Here is a 19,621-nt window from a genome sequence, read left to right as displayed (position 1 = left end):
ATCCTGTTGGCAAGAATTGGAAGAATTTTTTTTTTTTAAATTTGGTTTATCTTCAACCAGTTAGGCCTGAGAGCTGGTTTCCTTTCTAGCTTACTAAGGTCTTGAAAGGATGAAAAAAATCCGTTGCTTTCATTGGAGTGTCTTAGCCAGGGCATGGGAAGAAGCCTGGTACTGCGAGACAGGGTGGAAAAAAGCTGAGATAGTATTTGCTGCTTCTTTGAAACTATCCCTTTTTAATTGTCTAAGCAGTGTTTCAAAGAAAATCTCTGCTCTTCTCTATCTTCTTCCAGCATTATAATTCTATATAATCACTTTTCTTTCTCTAAAAGAATAGAGCGTGATTTTTTTTTTCCAAAAGGGAGAAGGGATAAATTCCAGATGTTGCTGGGATACACTTTTTGCCTCTGTTTAGTGGCTTTCAGTAAATACGCTGCAAGAGGTGGGGCTGGTGTTTTTATTCCAGGACAAATCATCTACAACAAATCCCATCTGCTGGTGGGGGAGGGCATTTTTTGGGTGTGACCTGGTGGGGTTAGAGCTGATTTTGCCAGAGACTGAGGCTGGCCCAGGTGCTCCTTTGGGGTCTTTGCCCTTGGTCACTCATGCTCTTCACGCTGCCCTTCCCACAGCGCTGCTGAGCTCCTGCTCCGTGAGCACAGGGCTCAGATCCCTGCATGGGAATGGGCATTTCTGCTCTAAACAGGCACAGGGCTCAGATCCCTGCATGGGAATGGGCATTTCTGCTCTAAACGGGCACAGGGCTCAGATCCCTGCATGGGAATGGGCATTTCTGCTCTAAACGGGCACAGGGCTCAGATCCCTGCATGGGAATGGGCACTTTGCTCTAAACGGGCACAGGGCTCAGATCCCTGCATGGGAATGGGCATTTCTGCTCTAAATGGGCACAGGGCTCAGATCCCTGCATGGGAATGGGCATTTCTGCTCTAAATGGGCACAGGGCTCAGATCCCTGCATGGGAATGGGCATTTCTGCTGTAAACGGGCACAGGGCTCAGATCCCTGGCAGGGGAATGGGCATTTCTGCTCTAAACAGGCACAGGGCTCAGATCCCTGCATGGGAATGGGCATTTCTGCTCTAAACGGGCACAGGGCATTTCTGGAGCAGCTCTGCTCTGCAGGCAGCCCTGGCTGGGTGAAGGCTGCCGTGTCCTCTGCGCTGTCCCACGTGGGATATTTGGCTTAGCAGGACTCTCCTGTCCAGCCAGGCTTTTTGGTGCTGGTGTTACAGCCCAGCAAAGAACGTCCGTGTGCCCTGCACCAGTGCTGGGCTGGATCCAGAAGCTGGGCTCTGCAGATGGGCAGCCCTTTTCCCTCCTCTCTTGCCTCTCCAGTGCATGCCACGCTTGCCCCTGCTCTGCAGCCTTGCAGGCTGAGGCAGCAGTGATTTTCCCCCATGTGTTGCACTGAGGCTTTGTGGGACCAACACAGCAGCTCCCTTGCCTGTTTCATGTTTTCACCTGTTTAGGCAGAGCACATCCCTGCTTTCCTGGCAGCCTGCTGGGTTGCACAAACAGTGTAAGACAAAACCACGAGCAGGTGTTGGTCCAGCCAGGGTAATTACTGGTTCCATGCTGCTGCTGGTAGGCAGAGAGCCCGAGCCACCCTTCCCATGGAGCTGTCTGGCTGCGGCTGCAGAAGGGCTCCGGGCACGGCTCAGCCACTCCCTGCACCTCTTCCCGGCTGCTGATTGCATAAAAAAAGTTTATGCATGTAGGGAGGGAGGGAGGAGAGCTGAGGGTGGCTCTGGTCAGGTTTAAAGCACCGACTTTATGTGCCAATTCTCATTTGCATTTAAAAAGTTGGCAAATGCATGGCTGAACCTAAAGGGCAGATGTGAGCATGGGAGAGGCAGGCGTGCTAAGAGAGAAGGGAGAAGCAACATCCCGAAATCTTGCCTGACTTCAGAGGGCTCAGGCTGGCTTCTCCCACACATCCCAGACCATGGCCAAACATCCTGGGTGAGACAGGATGGGGAGCACATGCCCACACGTGCACAGGCTGTCACGCTGCTTCACCTGGGCTGTGGAGCAGGGAGGGGAGAGACATTTGCTTTCTACCCTTTCGGAAATTTAGCCAGAGAAAAGCTGATCCTGATCCAGCCAGCTGCATGCACAGGGTCTCATTTTCTCAACCTTTAAATTTCCCTTGGCCTCCCACTCTTTTGGGTCTCCCAAGCCATTTTGGCATCCGCTTTTTCTCAGACTCTACATTTTACTTTTGGGACTCCCACCCTTTTTGGCCTCCAGTCTTCTTTTGGCCTTTCACTCCTTCCCAGCCTCCCACCCCTTTTCAGGCTTTGTGCAGTGAGCTGGCTGAGCAGGAGGAGGAGGAGGATGAGGTCCAAGCTTGTTGCCACACGTTGGTGTTTGGCTCGGCAGAATTCCTTTCTTCCCTTTCCTGTCACGCTCGGTGTCGGTGCCCGTTCCAGCAGGGTGGTGGTGCACACAGGCCTGCAGGCTCTCAGCTGCCCCTGTGCATCCAGGTGACACCTCAGGTTTGCAGCCCCACTTTTGAGCACCTGCATGTGAAGCATCTCAACCAGCCTGACTTCACATCAGTGAGCCCAGCCTGCTGTTATTCAGCTGCTGCGGTAATTTCCAGCGACTCTCTGATCCTGAATCGTTTCCTGGGATTAAAAAGTTGCTTCTCTCTGTCATCCCAGGTGCATGGAAAGTAACTTTTTAAGGCTTTATTTGAGAGCAGTGATGTGCTGGTATATTCTGTTGAGCCTGCAGTCTGCTCTGCTGCTGCAGAGGCAGGAGCAGGCGGTGTGTCCGTGGCCCCAGCGTGCTGTGTCTGGCAGCAATGGCCTCCCTTGCTCTCAGGTTAAAGGCCACTTTTATAGGCCAGTAGGACTCCTTCCGATCAGACTGTACTAATTAGTACCAATTAACCATTATCAGTGACAGACAGTTCTTACAGGCTTCATAAAAGAGTCCTGTGTACACGTGTTTCTCTGGCAAACCTCCTGCGGGATGCAGAGCTCCCACCCAGCCCTGGGTGTCTCAGCTTGCCAGGCACTGGGGAGGATCCATGTCCCGTAATCCCTTCAGTGTTGCAGGCAGTCACACACTGGTGGAGAGAGAGAAGTCATGAGGTGTCTTTAGTTGCAAACTTCTCGCTGCTTTGTTCTCCTCACTTGAAAATACAAAATACATCTGCTGGGCGTTGCTCCTGGGGGGTTGTGCAAGATTTTGCTGTGGCTCTTCCTCTTCAACACTCCACAGCCTCTGTCCCTGCTGTGGGCATGGGGTATCAGGAGATCCTGAGCTGTCACCAGGCTCAGCAGCGTGCGGGGCTCAGCTCTGTGTGTTTGCAGAGCAGACAATGTGATGAACAGTCCAGCAGTGCCTTGAAGTGCAGAGTGCTGCCCTGGGCCATGGACAGGCAGTCTGGCACTGCTGCATGTGGCAGGGGGGTCCCCGGGGTGGGCTGAGGGATCCCAGAAACTTCACAAAGCTCTGCGAAGCTTTGGCATTGCCGTCAGGCGAGATCAGGAGAGCAGTCCTGGGGAAGCAGGGGAGACAAGAACAGCACCTTGTGTGGCAGTGTCTGGTGTGGGAAAAGCAGTGGGGTCATTAGCAGGAGTGGTGGCACCTCTGGTGCTGCTGGCCCTGTGGAGATGGTGGGAGCAGGTGTCTGCTGGCCAGGGGAGCTCTGCCAGGACGAGTCCCCAGGAGGGGAGCTGGGGTGTGTGTGCAGCCTCTTGGACGTGGCTCCCATCACTGACGGATCCTTTCTGTTTTTCTTTCAAATGTCTCCAGGCACTGAATGTTTAGGTCGCACCTTTCCAGGTAAACTGGGTAAGTGAAGTATTTCAAGAGTTGCCAAGATGTAATTACGAAGGCTGATTGCATGATTGCAGCTGCTGTACCGTAAACACCCCGGCTGCTGCTCCACGAACGGGGGGACATTGCCTGGCCCCGAGAGCAGCAGGGACCTGCTCCTCTGCTGCAGGGGGGGATGCAGTGGTGTCTTCACAGCCTGACTGTGCAAACCTGATGGATGTTTATCCATGTCTGGCTGCACTTTGGTAATCCTGGATGGGATTTTTCCTTCTTCTTCCTCTGTTCAGTGTAGAAACGTGTTCAAAAGCTGAGTGTCATTTTAAGCACTCTTGTATTTGCTGCTACTCTGGCAAACTGATGAGCAGTGGTACATTGAGGAAAGAGACTTTCACTCTGTTTTATGAAAGTAGTTGACATCCTGAACCATTTTAAGTCATGAGGTGTGGGACTTCTGCTGAATGTGGCCAGAGATGCCCATGTTCAGCACAGACAAAACCAGGGGTTGGAAGCCCTGTTAAACCAGGCTCCTGGATTTGAGCCTAACCTGTTCACAAAAGAGCCTTTAAAAAGACACTGTTATTATGTTTATGGGTCTGTCTCTCAGATTAGAATCGAGTTTATGACAGTACCTTAAAACTAAGGTGTCTTTGCTCAAATGTGATGTCCCAAGCCTGCTGGGGAAGAACTATCTAAATAAATTGTTAACAAGTGATGAATGAATGATTTTAATAAATGGCAAATCAATTGCTATAGAGCCTGGAAAGTCAATAGAGCTTATGACCTTGGCTTATAACCACACTCAGATCCTTAACATGCTTATAATGCCTACAAATCATTCATTAGGCTTTTATCAAGCATCAATTAGTAAAAGTCATAATCTAAAATAAGAGGAAAAAAAGAATTATTTCAGTTCCTTTATTTCGAGCCTGGTGGCACAATTTGGTTGCACAGCAGGATAGTCCTTGCTTATGCAAAAAAGCTGTGAGACACCACCGGTCCCCCGGCAGCGTTATCGTGGTGCAGACATCAGGCAGGGAACCGCAGGAGCCTGGGGCTGGGATCAGCCCCGGAGCTGGGACACTCACACCAGCCCTGGGGAGGCTGTCCTGCAGCAGCCAATGCTTTTTTTACATTTATTTTGCATTAATGCCTTAAGATCTCGGCAGATCAGGCGGGCAGAAGGAGCTGTGGTGTCCCAGTGCTCTGAGTGGCTGCTCGGGGTGTTTTCGGTCCAGCAAAAGGTGTTTGGCTGTTGCTCCATGGTTGTAAAACTCACACCCGTTTTCTTGTGCTGTGATTTGGGAAAGCGTGTGAGCAGGGATGTGTTCGAGCTGTGCTGCTCTTCCTGCTTTCCCTGGTCTTCCCATTGTGTGTCTGTGTGTTTGTGCCTCGGGGAGGGAGGCAGAGATGCAAGTGAAAACATGCGGTTTTCTTGGAATATAAATAACAGAAAATCAAGTGTAATTTCTGTTTGTTGTACAGTCATTCCCTGCAGTCTCCAGTTGTTTGCTCCTTTGCTGCACTCCTGTACTCTCTGGGTTTTTTTCATCTTACCAGATGGATGCTATTTGGAGTGTGCTGCAGGACACTTTAGTGATCTTGCTGCGGGGTTAATTGTGCGCCCAGCGAAGAGCTGTGCTTGCAGACATCACTGCATGCCCGGGCTTCTGAAAGCCCGGCCTGTCAGACGGGGCTGCCTCTATCAGACGGCTTTTTGCCTCGCCTTTGTTGTCTGGGTCCTTGTCTGCAGCTCCAGCCTGGGCCGGCATTCCCAGACATCACCACCTCCACCAGCCACGTCCTCCCGGAGCGTCCTGGGGCTGCCTGCAGAGCCAGAACCCCGGGAGAGAAGCCCCTGCCCATCCCGGAGAGATGCCCCTGCCCATCCCGGAGAGATGCCCCTGCCCATCCCGGAGAGATGCCCCTGCCCATCCCGGAGAGATGCCCCTGCCCATCCCAGAGAGATGCCCCTGCCCATCCCGGAGAGATGCCCCTGCCCATCCCAGAGAGATGCCCCTGCCCATCCCTGTGCCACCTGGGATAAAGCCCTGCACGTGGTGCCTCAGAACACCAAACCTGGGCAGGGAGCAGCACTATCTCCCACAAAGGAGGCTTGGCTTTCACTGGCTTTTTTTCCTGGTTTTTAAGGTATTTCACCTTCTCCCCGTTAACTTCTATGGTGTGGAGGTCAGACTCCTGGATTTCTGTAAATTATTTGTGGGTTTTTCTCGTCCTGCTGAGAGGGAGCAGTTTGGCTGAGCTGCAGCCTCTGGCCAGGTCTGTGCCCTGGGACATGGTCAGGCACCGCTGTGTCCCCTCCATGGGGAGTAAAAGAAGAGGTGCTGCAGTTTCTTGTGGATTTTGTGTCAGCTCTCCTGCTTCTCACAGAGAGTGGCTTGGAAATGGGTACAGGGGGGAAGGAGAGAATGCCCTCAACAAAGGCTATTCATCTTACTTAGGAGAAGATGCATTCCTTGAACTCTGTAAAATCAAAGGGAAGGGTGGAGGGTTTGCACCAAGCAAAATTCACATAGCTAAACATGTAAGTACATGAAAATGTGTGATTTCTGAAAAGTTTGGGTGAATTCTGAGAGAAGCTGGGTCCCGCTCTGCATTCACTGTGATGCTCCCCTGTGCAAATGCCAATGTGCACCATTCTTTTTGTTGTTGTTGTTGTGGGTTTGGGCCTTTTGTTATATTAGTCTTAAATGCATTTGTTTCCATAGCTGCGCCGTGCTGATAAAATCCCAGTGTGGGATCTCTCAGTCTCCCTGTGCGTGTGCACCAAAAATAAATCCCAGGAGCAGTCAGGAGATGAGCTGCTGCCATGGCAGGTGCCAGGCTGGACCCTGCTGGGGCTGCAGGTGTGTGGCATCTCGCCCCAGTGCCACCATCTGGTGTCCTGCCACAGCTCCTGGCTCTGTTGGTGCCTCAGTAGTCCCAGGGACCTGGAGCACCTGGGGAAGGAGTTGCCAGGACAGGTGATGTTTTGGAGGTGGAGTAGAAAGCAACAGAGGCAGGTGGAGAAGGAAGTCCTCGTCCCTCCCCGTTTTGTTGTGTAAGGTATGGATGGGGTGTGCTGGTGGAGGATTGGTATCCTTGGTGGCTGCCAGGATACTAAAACTCCTCTCTTGCTCTGAATTCACTGTATTCACCATCAGCTGTTGACAGATCACCTCTCATCAGAAGTCGGTGGGGATTTAATAGCTGTTTAAATGATCTCAGTTGCTGGGTCTGGTTCTGCTTGGTCTGAGGCTGTAACTCCAGAGCTCCAGCCCGGAGCTGGCAGGAGGAGGGAGGGTTCCTGCAGCTGCCTGAGGTGGCTGCTGGCTGTGCCCAGGGTTGCAGGGCCCGTGTGGACCCATCAGTGAGTGTCCCTGATGCCCAGGGTGGCACCACACCAGTGCCACCGTGGGCCACACTGGTTTTCCATCTGTACAGCTGGGCTGGAGCACATCTTCCAGCTATCTACCTTTCCTTCCGGAACAGTGAAACTAAAGAGTTTTGTTTTGCCCAGAGTTCAGGTCTGTGCGTTCCCAGGTTTGTGTGTGGCCCCTCTCTGTGCTGGGTGTGCTCAGGGCAGCTGCTGCTCCTGCTGCCTGTGCTGGCATGGCCAGGGCACAGCCGGGGCGTGGGATCACCCCAAAACCTTACCCTGAGGGCACGTGGGGGTGCTTGGCTGGGAGTGCTTCCCCTCAGTGCTCTGCCAGGGGTGTCCTTAACCCCCCCGGCTGCCCTCTCTCCTTTAATGCATCTTTTTAAGTACTGGGTAATAGTGTTTTCTTTCTGGCAGAGACGAACGAGGGCTTTTAATAGGTCCTTTATTTTCTCTTCGTGCAGTTCCCTGGCAGTAACCTGCCATTAGCTCCAGCATTTATTTAGGGTATTTGTATATTTATGTGTGGGGACCTCAACACCGGGAAGCCAAGGGGTTTCATCAGGGTCACACACGAAATATGTGTTAAAGCTGGGACCTCGGCTTTTTCTGAATGTTGAGCTGACCTCTAGGCTTGGCAGAGAGGGAACATCTTGGTTTGTCCTCTTTTAACTGCGCCAGACAGGGAAAGCAGAAAATAAAGGCTCTGTGAAAGGAAGCATGTATTTCTTTTTTACTCTTTCCTGTTGGCAGTGGGCACGGGGCTGGAATTGCGGGATCGCTCCGTTCAGGAGCGTGAGGATGCTGCGTGCGAAGTACGCGGAGGCGAAGGGAAACCCGGGGCTGGAAATCCGATGGGCTCCTTCACCTCGGCGGGTTCCAGCTGCCCTGCAAAGGCCGTGCTGGGGAGGAAGGGTGGGAGGAAGGGCGGGAGGAAGGGCGGGCTGTGCGTCCCCCTCCCCCGGCAGCGTTCGGGGCGATGCTGCGGCTGCAGCTGGGGCTGCCGCGCTGCTCCTGCCCCGCAGCGCCTCTGTGCCCGCCTTGTCTGAGCAGCCCCAGTGTGCCGGAGCACAATGCTCCCTTCACTCCGCGTCAGACTGGAGGTCTAGACGCTTTCCCTGCCTTTTGTTGTCAGGGTCACAGGTTAGGGAGCGTTCCCAGCTCCTTTTTCCCTGCGCTGCTCAGGGATCGCTACCGCACGGAGCGCTGCGCCGGGGCGCCCCTCCGGAGGGAGTCACCCCGCTACCCAAACACACCCAGACTGAAAATTATCGCGACAGCTCCCAGCAAGAAATGCGCTTCTGAAAGGCACCCGGGATCACCCCCACTCCAGTTCTTGCCGGCACAGATGCTCAGCTGACACCAGCTAAATAGAAACCTTTTAGCCCTTGCCAGTAAGTCTGGAGCAAAGTGCCAAAAAGCATCGAGGACCAAGACACAAAACGAAGTCAGGCCTGAGCAAAGCACTTGCAAGGGGAGGATGGAACTGTCTGTGTTCTGTCTCTTGATTTTTAGCACGAGGTGCTTCAGTCTCGGGGTTGTTTTTTTTTCTAAATACAATGGTGGCATTTTAAAGGTTTTCAGCAGATACAAAGCAAGTAAGTCCCCTAGCAACAAAGGGAAGGTTTTTCCCTTAATGCGAGCTTTTTTAACATGAAGCGTTTGTGAAATTTTCCTTCCCCCTTAAAGACAAGTTTGGCTGAAGGAGACATTTTTAGTGGCTTTTAGACATATTTAGGGATGGGACTTGAGCCTGTGATGTTGCCCCTGCCCCAGCCCACCCTTGTCAGCCTTGCCCTGGCCAGGAGATGCCTCTGGGCTGCAGCCCCTTGTCTGGAAGAGAGACGTGCAGAGGAGAGAATGGTTTGATAAAGAAGTTGGGAACAACTTTTTTCTTCTTCCTGGCAAGAAGACATAACAAAAAATTGGCAGGTTCATGCTTTTTAATATTGAATTAAAATCTATTAAATAGTCACAGAGAGCCAAAACCTGAAATTGCTCTTAGGCACTGCTCTTGGTGAAGTGAAATGCTTCTGGATCTGGCTCACTTCTGCATTTTGTGTGTGTGTGCGTGTGTGTATCATGTGTGAAGAATGAGTCTATGAGGCTCAAATAGAGGTTTTAAATAGAAATAATGCTGGCAGCACTTTCTCCCTGAATCCAGGGCTATTATGTGTCTGGCTCTTGCCAGCATGAATTGCAGAGGAAGTTCATGTGAACTCCATGGCTGATTTGACAGCTGCGCAGCCATGGTGGGTTCGAAGGCCAGGCACTGTTGAGCAGAAGTGATGACATTTTTTGGTGTTTCTTCTTTTCAGAGGGTGAGGGCAGACCAAGGGAGCCTATTTCCCACCCAGTCCTGGCACGTGCAGGGACAGGCAAGTTGAGCAGTGGTGACCCAACTTCTTCCCCAAAGCTTTATCCAGATGCTTCCACTCTCTGGGAATGTCATTGATTTGTGCTGCCTGGGGGACACGAGGGGACACAGACCATCCCAGTGGCAGTGCTGGAGACCCCCAGAACCCCCAGACCTGTCCCTTTTCCTTTTCCCTGTGGGAATCCTCATTGCACCTGTGTGCACTGGGAGCAGTTTGGGGTTAATTCCTCTGCAAACCCGCAGTGCAGTGAACGATGCTGCTTGTACGGGGCGTGGGGGGAAATAATATTAAATTAAACTCTCCGTAAGGGGAGAAAAGCATCCAGCTCCATTCTTTACTGCTCATTTTAGTAATTTCTTCCAGATAACCTACACATCTGTGTCAGTGCAATTAAAGCAGAAATTCTGTCTAATGAACAGTTGTAGCCCTTGGGCTATTGCGGAATGAACAATGAAGTTGGAAACAGTCTTATTAAAATAATAATTAAGAAACAAGGGTTGGGAGACAGAGGGAGGTGCAGATGAGGTGGTGGTGGGATGCTGTATGGTGAGGAGCAGAGAAGAACTGAATTCAGGATGGTTCTGGAGTTCCAGGGGTGACTCCACTGTGACCCTTCCCTGCAGAGGGGACAGGCAGTGAGGTTGGACCCGGGGCTGGCACAGGGTCATGCCAGGGACATGTGCTCGTGCCACGTCACAACAAAACAGTCTCAGGCCAGTCTGGCACTGGGGTGGAAGTGTTGGCTCGGGGGTGGCTGTGGCCTGGCCCTGTCACGGGCAGTGTTTGCCCTCCTGTTCAGCAGATCAACGATTTTGCCTGTGAGCAATTTTATTTTGAAGTTTTTTGGTTCTTCAACGATTGATAAAGCTCAGAGAGCAAGGGAGTGTTTTTTGTGTAATACAGGATTATATTTTGTTTTGCTTTTTCCAGAAAACCGTCCTTTCTCAGTAAAAAAAACAACACTCTGCACACCCACATAGTTTGCTTTAACTTTCTTTTCTTTTTTGCATTCCTGAGGACTGGAACTGAGCAGGCTCAACTGTGTCAGTGATGGGGACTGGCCAGTTTTTCTCATGTGATACAGTTTAGTCTTTTGTTTCTAAGTAAATAAAAACAAAAAATTCCTTTTCAGTGTTGTTAACCCTTGGGGTTATAGTAGTGTTTCTCCACGAGTCATCATTTTATGCCAATAAATCAGTTAAAACTTGGAGCTGGCTTTTTCAAACTTAATACACTCCTGTTTAGAAATGCATGTGCTGCAGAAAGCTCCTGACATCTCAGATTAATAAAATAAATTAAAAAAAAAAAAGCAAATGCCATAAAAAAGAGGCCAGACAAATCCCACCGGAATGATACATTGGAATGATTTTAGTGGGATTTAGATGTACGAGCTGTGGGGGTTTGTGGTGGGTTTTTTTCCTTTTGAAATGGTTGCGAACCAGAGTGATTACTTATCATTTTCGTTTTAACTCCATCTGACAAATCGTTTTAGATGGAGAAAGCAATACTGCGTCTTTAAATGGCCACTCTGTCAGCGCATCTTGCAGGGCTTTAAATGCCCTTTGTTATCGCAGTCTAGACAGGACGCAGGCGGAATATTTGATATGTTATAAGGCAGAGATGTGACAAGGTTGAATTAATTTACTGGCTTATTTAAAGCTGAATTTCAAAACATTTTTTCTTACGAACTCGTCTTTTTCTCTCTCTGTCCTATTTTTTTTTTTTTCCTCCGAAAGTTCGTGCAGTATGTTTCAACTGTTTAGACTGGGAGAGGAGACATTGGCTTACTGCAGCCTGCAGTACTTTAATTGCCCTTTTTATGACTGTCTAGACATCATGCAGATGCATGTTTGTGGTGAGAAGACATTTCCCCCTCTGGTTATACGATAGTCTGAAACCTTTACATTCCCTATCTCCTTACCCCCTCTGCCTTGGAATGCGCTTTACTCCCTCCATCCCTGAAAATCACTTTTCCCCTCAGTTTTGTTTTTTGAAGGACACTTCGGCCCCCGTTTTCCTGCTCTTTTCCTGCCGTTCGAACGCTCCGTGGGGATGGAGGTGTGAGGAGGGAGCGGCTCTCGGGTGTCGCTGCCCGGGGGTGTCCCCGCCGCGGGTGCGGGTCCCCGTCCGAGCGAACGCACCGGGCGGGCTTTGAATGGGTGCGGAGTTTTAGTTATGCAAATCGATGCATTAATTAACCCCGTTGCTATAGCTACTGCTTTATTGTTAAATGCAGTGAAAAGGGGACAGGCTGTGTCCGTGGATAATCCTCCCGTCGGTGCTGTGCCCTCTCCCGCCCCGCCGAGCGCCCCGCGCCCGGTGCGGGGCAGCTGCCGCCCGCATCCCGCACCCCGGCGGGCAGGTGGCGGGGCAGGGCCGGCCCCACCGCGGCCCGGACGGGCCAGCCGGGGCTCCACCGCCTCCCCACGGGCCCTTTGTGGGGGCTGACCCGGGGGTCGGCTCCCCGCAGCCCCCCTGCCCCGGGTAGCTGGGGATGGGACGGGGGAGTGGGACAATGGGGGCGGCAGGAGGGACGCAGATGGGACGGGACGGGGATGCTCGGGGGAGGGAGAGGAGCACCCCGGGATGGGGATGGGGATGCTCGGGTCGGGAGAGAGGAGCACCCCGGGATGGGGATGGGGATGCTCGGGGGAGGGAGAGGAGCACCCCGGGATGGGGATGGGGATGCTCGGGTCGGGAGAGAGGAGCACCCCGGGATGGGGATGGGGATGCTCGGGGGAGGGAGAGGAGCACCCCGGGATGGGGATGGGGATGCTCGGGGGAGGGAGAGGAGCACCCCGGGATGGGGATGGGGATGCTCGGGAAAGGGAGAGGAGCACCCCGGGATGGGGATGCTCGGGGCGGGGAGAGGAGCACCCCGGGATGGGGATGCTCAGAGAGGGCAGGGATCCCTGGGATGGGGACGCTCGGGGGAGGGAGAGGAGCACCCCGGGATGGGGATGGGGATGCTCGGGGGAAGGAGAGGAGCACCCCGGGATGAGGATTGTCAGAGAGGGCAGGGATCCCTGGGATGGGGATCCTCTTGGGAAGGGGCAGAGCACCCCAGGATGGGGATTGGGTTGCTTGGAAAGGGCAGGGAAGCCCAGGATGAGGGTGCTCAGGAAGAGCAGGATGAGGGTGCTCAGGAAGGGCAGGTGACCCCAGCCCCGTTCTTGGCTCCAAACCCCATCTATGCCTGGCCTTCTCTTTGTGTGCACCCTAAAACCTGCACATGCAGAACCCCCCCACAAAACAGACTTCCCAGCAGATCTGCTGTGGGAGTTAAAACCTTTCTCAGGCTGTTGCTGCAGCTGAGGTGGAAGTAAATTTATTACCTTTAATTTTGTCAGATTTGGGGCGGTTGTACTCACCTCCCCCATTCACTCTGGTGTGTGTGTATATATATATATATAAAAATACGATTTTTTTTTTCACATCTCTGTGAGAGTGTGTGCACATGCATTCGCTCCCATCTGGTGGTAGCGACCAGTTCAGACCAGTTCAAGAACTGAACTTGAATCCTGCAGTGACCAGACACAGTGAGCCTTGTCTGGGCATTTGCATGCATTTTGCATATTTTTTCCCCGCAATGCATAATTTTGCCTGTAACTTAAGACTGTCCTTGTTCCCCGGGACCAACTTGCCTTGTGAAGGGTCACTCCTGTGGTGAGCTGGAGCTGCAGAGTGGCACAGATGATAACAGTGCTTGGGAAGAGGCAGGGCAGGGAGCGTTTCCCGTTTTTTGGCCCTGGACCGTGCTGAGGAAATCCGGTCGCAGTTCCAGCCCTGTCGTGACCTGTGTGGCTTTGGCCAGCTTGCTCAATGTGGGTTTCGACACCGTCTGCGGGCCAGGGCAGCCCCTGTGGCACTGCTGCGTGTCCTGGAGCCCCTGGGGGAGCTGCAGCCTCAGGACAGGGACCCAGCACTGTTCCCAAGTGTCAAGAGGCACCTCGGGGCTGTGCTGGTTGATAAGTGAGGTGGTGTGAGGGAGCCATGCTGGTACAGAGTAGAAATGCTGGAGGTGCACAGAATACCCAGCCAAAATTTGGGGTGTTTTGTGGCTTTTCTGCACCTCAGTCGTGTCCCTGAGCTGGGTGCTGGGTGTGAGTTGATGGGTGCCATGCTGGTGGCAGGGAGACTCAGGCACTGCTGCTGTCCCACTCGAGGTGCCCCTGGGCGGGCACTGGTGCCACAGGACTTGGTGACAGGGGTTGGATGTGGCACCGGGGCACCTGCAGCTGCTTTGGGCCCTGACAGGGTCATGGCTGAGCGCACTGGGAATTGATGGTTCAACCAGTGGATGGTTTCCCCAAGAATAAGTGGAAATGGAAACTTTCTGAGGGACGGCCAGGATGGAGAGACCCCTGGTTAAAGCTGGTGTAGAGAGCCTTTTTTCAGCTGGGAGAGGCCGTGGTTGATGCCGATGACATCCACAGACCCCATCTGCACCCCCCGCCAGCTGCCTTGCGCTGCGGCGTCCCGCACGGATGGGACAGCCTGTGCCATGCCCATGCACTGCCTGCCCCTCTGTGTGCACAGCAGGGCAGCCTGCTGGCTCCTGGTGACCTCCAGAGCTCAGGGTGCCTCGTTGTGCTGGCCTGGGTGACAAATGCATCCCGTATTCCCTGGTGGCAGCAGGAGGAGGCAGCAGGCTGCGTGATGCAGTGCAGGTGGATGCAGCTCCCTCAGCTGCAGTGCCCTGTCAGCGTGAGGCAGCTCCCTTGCAGTGGGAGACAGGGCTGGGAGGAAGCTGAATCAGAAACCCAATCCCTGTAATTGCTGTTAGTGTTCTGGAGAGGGGGCAAAGCCCTCCCTGCATGGAGCACTTGCTCTCCTTGGAGCGTCCGCGTCTGGCAATTTGTCTGTCGAAACAGATGTGGGCAGCGACAAACATCTATTTCTATAACTAGAAACAAATTTGGTAATTGCCTCTTTCAACAGGACTTGCTCAAGCAGGAAATGAAATTCCTAAATGGCAGTTAGCAAAAGTATTTATAGCTAAGTTCATAAATGAGATGTGCTTTCCTTTGTCATGAGTTTCTGCTGGGTGGAAGGGAAAAAAACCTCTACAGTAGCAAGCCACATATTGATCAGGAGTGTTTCCAGGGTATACAAAAATACTTATTTATTAATGTGTTTATTTTTACTGGCTGTTAGAAATACCCCTGACAAACAAACCCTGTTTGGTGTTTCAGGATCAGCTGGTGGGGTTTGATCCGGATATTGTGTGCTGTGTTTTTTCACTCATTATTTGGTACATGTTTTTCCTGGTTTAGGCTATTTGTGACTGCAGATGGTGAACTCTTGTTCTCGTGTCCCTCTCTCCTGGTGCTCTTGTTGAAAGAGGTGGGTGATGTTCTGCCCTCACCCCTGCCCAGACATCATCCAGGCCTGATGCTATTGTTCTTCCTCTCAGGAAGCAGGAGATATTTCAGATGTTCCCAGTTTGGTGGGGGCTGTGAGCCCTGCTCGACATTTTTTAGTGAGCAAGCAAATTTACCTGTCTTTTAAGTACAAAATCAAAATGACTTTATTCTTTTAATCCAGTTCAGCTGTTCTCACCCTTGTGAGTAACTTCAAAAGCCGTGTACTCCTTCCAGTCATCTCGGTAGGCTGGGATCAGCCTGACTGTGTGTGAAATACCTTGTCTAAAAACCCTGGAAAAGGAGAGGATGAGAGAAATAGGCATAGCAAAGAGAGAAGGGGTTGGCATTTGCAGGATTTCAGAGACTCTGTGTGTCCCACAGAACCTGGTTAGTCCTCACTGCTCTGAGGGAGCTGTTTCATGTCTTTGGGAGTTTCTCTACACAAGTGTCCGGCTGACAGGACTCTGCCCCGAGCTGGGAAACGTCCTGGCTGACAGAGCTGCTGACCCCAGCTCTCACATTTGTCATTTCCATGTAAAAGCTGAGTTCTGCCATGCTGATCCTGCCTCTCTGCCCTTGGGTGTGTGTCCCACTCCCCAGAGCTGCCACCAAACCGGGTGACCTCGGGAAGGTGACCCTCTGAAAACAGGCCCAGTGTGCACCCAGGAGAGCTGCTGTGTTTTTTAAGCACTGAAAAAATGTTCTGAGGCCCAACCAGGCTGGTATTTCTGTGACTATTAAGCATGAAATGGAGCTGTTTCATTTAAAACAAACAAAAATAGGGGTGAAGAGATGAGGCCGTCATTTGCCAGTGACTCAGAGGATGTGATGCTTGATTACCTGGGGTGGCACCTGAAGAAAAATAACTGTATTAAGCACAGTTACGACTCAAGGCTTGGTGCTATGAACAGGACTTCTTGAGGCCCTATCCCCTGTTTTCCAGCAGTGTATTTTTTTTCAGCTGGCTCCTTTTCCAAGTCTCACTTGCTCCCTGCCCTCCTGCCCCATCTCGCACAGCGTCATTTCTGCTCTCTGCACCAGAACTGGCTGTGCTGAATCCAGGAGTGAAGTTTAGCTGTTAACTGTGCTGATGATGTGTGCAGCAGGCCCAAAATGATCTCGTCCCAGCTGTCCTGCCCGGTGTCCCTGATCCTGGTCCCTTCGATGCCTCCGTGCTGCTGCAGCTTCAGGTGCTGCCAGTCAGTGCCAGCAGCAGCACTATCAATATTGAGATCATATTCTGTATCTATCTGCAGCACTTCCCGTGCTGTCTGGTAAACAAACACAGTTGTTGACAGTCTGATTGGCCCTTCCTATCTGGTTTTATGGAGGTTTTAGAAGATAAATGTAGCAGATGTTAATACAAAAATAGTGCAGTAATGACTTTGCCTGCTCTGATTGTTTCTAAGATGACCTAGCAGATGAGCGAGGGTGAGTTCATCTGCCATCTGAAGTTCTTTGTTCTTTCATCTCTTCTTTGCTGTCCACACAGCAGCTGAGAGGGAGAACACTCTTTAAGGAGAGTCAGAGAGTGTGTGAGTGTGTTAAGTGTGAGAATTTTTAAACTTTTTTCTTTAGGAGTTATGGCTACATTTCTTCATCTTAGCTGTTATCTCCTGAGTAATTTCACTTCTCATCATTCTCACATGATACACAGTTCCAGTACCTATAGAAATTGTTACTGGAGCTGGGGGATGACTGGTTTGACCTGCAGATGTGTGTTATACCTGGCTGACAGCACAGGTCATCTTGGCTGAGACCCTGCCTAGAAGCTGTTCTGTCCACCTGTAAATGATAGCTGGAGTGTCTGAAATGATTGCAGCAAAATACAGGCTTTGGTTTGTTGGTTTTTTTCCTTTCTCCTTTATACCTGTGGTGGTTTGGAGAGTTTGTCTTCTGCAGACATACTCAGTGTGGAAGGAAGAGCATCAATAAAGTTTATAGGAAGCATTTTATGGACTGAAATGTAGCTGTAAAAGGCAAGGCATTGCCTTTAAGGTGTAACACAGCCTCACCTCCCCTACGGCTGTGAGGGTGCTCCCAGCATCACCATTGACTCACATCACTCTCCCTCCTTGTAAATCTATTAATTATTTTGAACCTGTGGGTGCCTGTATTTTGCAGGATTTTGTTTCTAAGCACTCGAGGAAGCTCCCAGATGCACCTTCCTGCAGCAATCTTCTGTGGAGCCGTGAGTGCAGTCTGCAGTGGGAGGAGTGTGCCCAGCACCTCGGTGTGGGACCCACACATAAATCCATAAATTTCAGACACTTTAGAGCTTTATGGTCTCGGTGACTGGGCAGCAGGGTGGGCATGAGCTTTTAAACAGAGGAGAGTGGAGTCCACAGTCTTTGGGAAGCAGAATATCTTTATTACTCATTAATACATCTCTGTAATCCCCTGGGAAGCCCTTGTTCAAGGCCACGCGTGGTTTGAAGTGGCAAGCGAGCAGCGAAGGTGAAGGATGGGACGTGACAAGAGCTTCTCCTTGGTCACGAATGCCCCGTTTTGGGTGGTGAGAATCTGGGGGAAAAACTGCTTACTTGCAAAAGGGTTGCACGCACAGTGCCCGGCTCCCGGAGCTGCCGCGTCTAGACGGGAAATACGGAAAAGCAGGTTGTGTCACTTAAATGTGATGTCTGAACCTGTTAGTTTGAAATGTATTCTGGAATAAAAATTATGCAAAATTAAATTAGTGTGACCTTGCTTTGCATTTGGAGGCGGAATATGCCCATCTTGTAAAGCCTAGTGCATTTATAACACTTCCCTTGGGGAAAATTACAGAGAGAAATGGAATGAGGTCTCTTCTAATTGAAAAGTGACAATGATTAGGAAGCCAAATACAAAATGTGTTGAGTATTTTTTTTTCTTGTTTTGTTGTGTGTGTGTTTTTAAGAATACCAGTAGAATTATAAATTATGTGCTTTGCAGTTTGGCTTGTTTTTCATTCCCCAAAGGCTTTTTATTAGCATAGCAGCTGAATTGCACTTGTATAATAACATATTAACTCAAACTTTGGGTTTTTAATGATCTTTCTTCATTAGTTTGACTGAGCTGCTTGGATAAAAATCTTACTGAGTATATCCAGCTTTCCAGTGTGTTGGGTTTGTTTTCCCTTCTGCAGAAAAGAAGCCCATGAAGACAAGTTAAAGCAGAGGGAGAGTTGGCAGAAACTTTGGTGCCTCGAGTGGCTATGAGTCTCTTGAAACATGAAAAGCACAAATTGAGTGTGTGGGGTTTTTTGGTGGTTTTCTTCTGGTTTAGTTTGCCTTTTATTTTATTTTTTCCAAAAGCCAGATTGGGCAACCTGAGTGTTCTTGGGATTAAAGCTCACCTCTGCATACGGGATGGGTTTGCTCCTGGGCATGGTAAGGCTGGGCTGCTCCTCAGAGCTGGGCTTGGGGTAGAGATGGGGCAGGAGGAGCATCCCCTTTGTTCTGGTGATCATCCTGTGCCTTCCTATTGCACCTCTCTGAGCGTTGTGTAATCCCAATTACAGCAGTCCCAGAGCTCTGAGGGATGGGTGAGACACTGCTGTGTTGTCCCAGATGCTGATGGAATTCCCACCCTTTGTTCTGCTTCAGGCTGTGCTGGTTCTGTGTCTGTGTGTGCAGGGAGCCTGGTTTGGGTCATTTGGAAGTGACACATCTTGTGTGTTCCTTCCTGGGAAGGAGCTGGGGCAGCACTTCCCAGTGCCCAAAACTTCACCTGTGTCACTGAAGCACCAGGACCAATTTAGCAAGGTTTGGTTCATTTAAGGGATTTCTTGTCCTAGGGAAGGAACTTTTCTGTACTACTGCTTTGGCCTTGTTTTTCTTTAGAAATATAACCCCTTGTAGCAGAAAAGGAAGTTTTCCATCACCAGCTTCATTTATATATTTTTTCTTGTGTTTTCTTACCGTGGCCGAAGCACATGCTGCATTTTGAGGCTGAAGTGACTCATCTTCTTAAAAACATTTGGGGATATTTTTTGGTTTTGCTTTAGTTTTTTCTTTTCCATAGTGATTTGTTCAAAAGATGGGCTCTGCACCCAGGCTGGGTGGCTGCCCATGGAGAGGACAGACACAGGGGCTTCATAGGTGACATGGGGAGCACCCAGGGGAGCTGTGGGGTGCCCTGTGCCTGGTGGGGTGCTGGGGCTTCACCCTGGTGGGGACTGGGAAGATTCTGTCAGTGTTCAGTCACAGCTGGCACCAGGACGTGTCTTTGGGATGTGTGGGGACATCCCTACACGGTGGGGGTGACATGGGAAGAGTCACTGTGCATTTTGGAAATGGTTTTGCATCGTCCCCTTTGCCAACCCTTCAGGTTTTGGTGTGTTTGTGCCTGTGGTCAGGCTGGGTTCTGCTCAGAGGCAACGAGCTCCTGTTCCAGCCACTTCCTCCAGCAGCAGGGGCAGCTTTTGGGTCCCACAGATGAGCTGTGCTGCTTTGGGCCTGGATGGAATTTTTGGGAATGTGGTTTTCTTCCATGCTCTTCCTCTCACACTGGCACTGGGCAGCTTGTTGGGGTTGCTGTGAAAGAGCCAGAGCTTGTCTTTTATTCTAACTAAAAACCATTTTTAAGGCAAAACTCCTGTACAGTGTTTGTTTTTTAATCCCTCTCTTCCCACCCCATGTGCAACCTTCCAGAGCAGAGGCAGCTACATTTTAGGGGAAGATTTGGGTTCCAAGTCCCTCATCCATCCAGCTTG

General features: G+C 51.1%; 1 protein-coding gene across 3 annotated transcripts in view; it reads left to right on the top strand.

The window, feature by feature from the left end:
- PMEPA1 (prostate transmembrane protein, androgen induced 1) overlaps positions 1-19,621 on the top strand; it is a 46,189-nt gene that overhangs the window by 12,949 nt on the left and 13,619 nt on the right. For 2 of the 3 annotated variants that reach the window (XM_063404230.1, XM_063404231.1), the window contains exon 2: positions 3,785-3,823. The exons of the other annotated variant lie outside the window; for it this stretch is intronic. In XM_063404230.1, the coding sequence (XP_063260300.1) occupies positions 3,785-3,823 (39 nt within the window). The remainder of the gene's footprint in view (positions 1-3,784; positions 3,824-19,621) is intronic. 3 annotated transcript variants of the gene reach the window in all.

This window comes from Prinia subflava, chromosome 8 (assembly GCF_021018805.1).
Source record: "Prinia subflava isolate CZ2003 ecotype Zambia chromosome 8, Cam_Psub_1.2, whole genome shotgun sequence".
In the NCBI taxonomy this organism is placed as follows: domain Eukaryota; kingdom Metazoa; phylum Chordata; class Aves; order Passeriformes; family Cisticolidae; genus Prinia; species Prinia subflava.
This window is presented reverse-complemented; position numbering and strand designations above follow the sequence as displayed.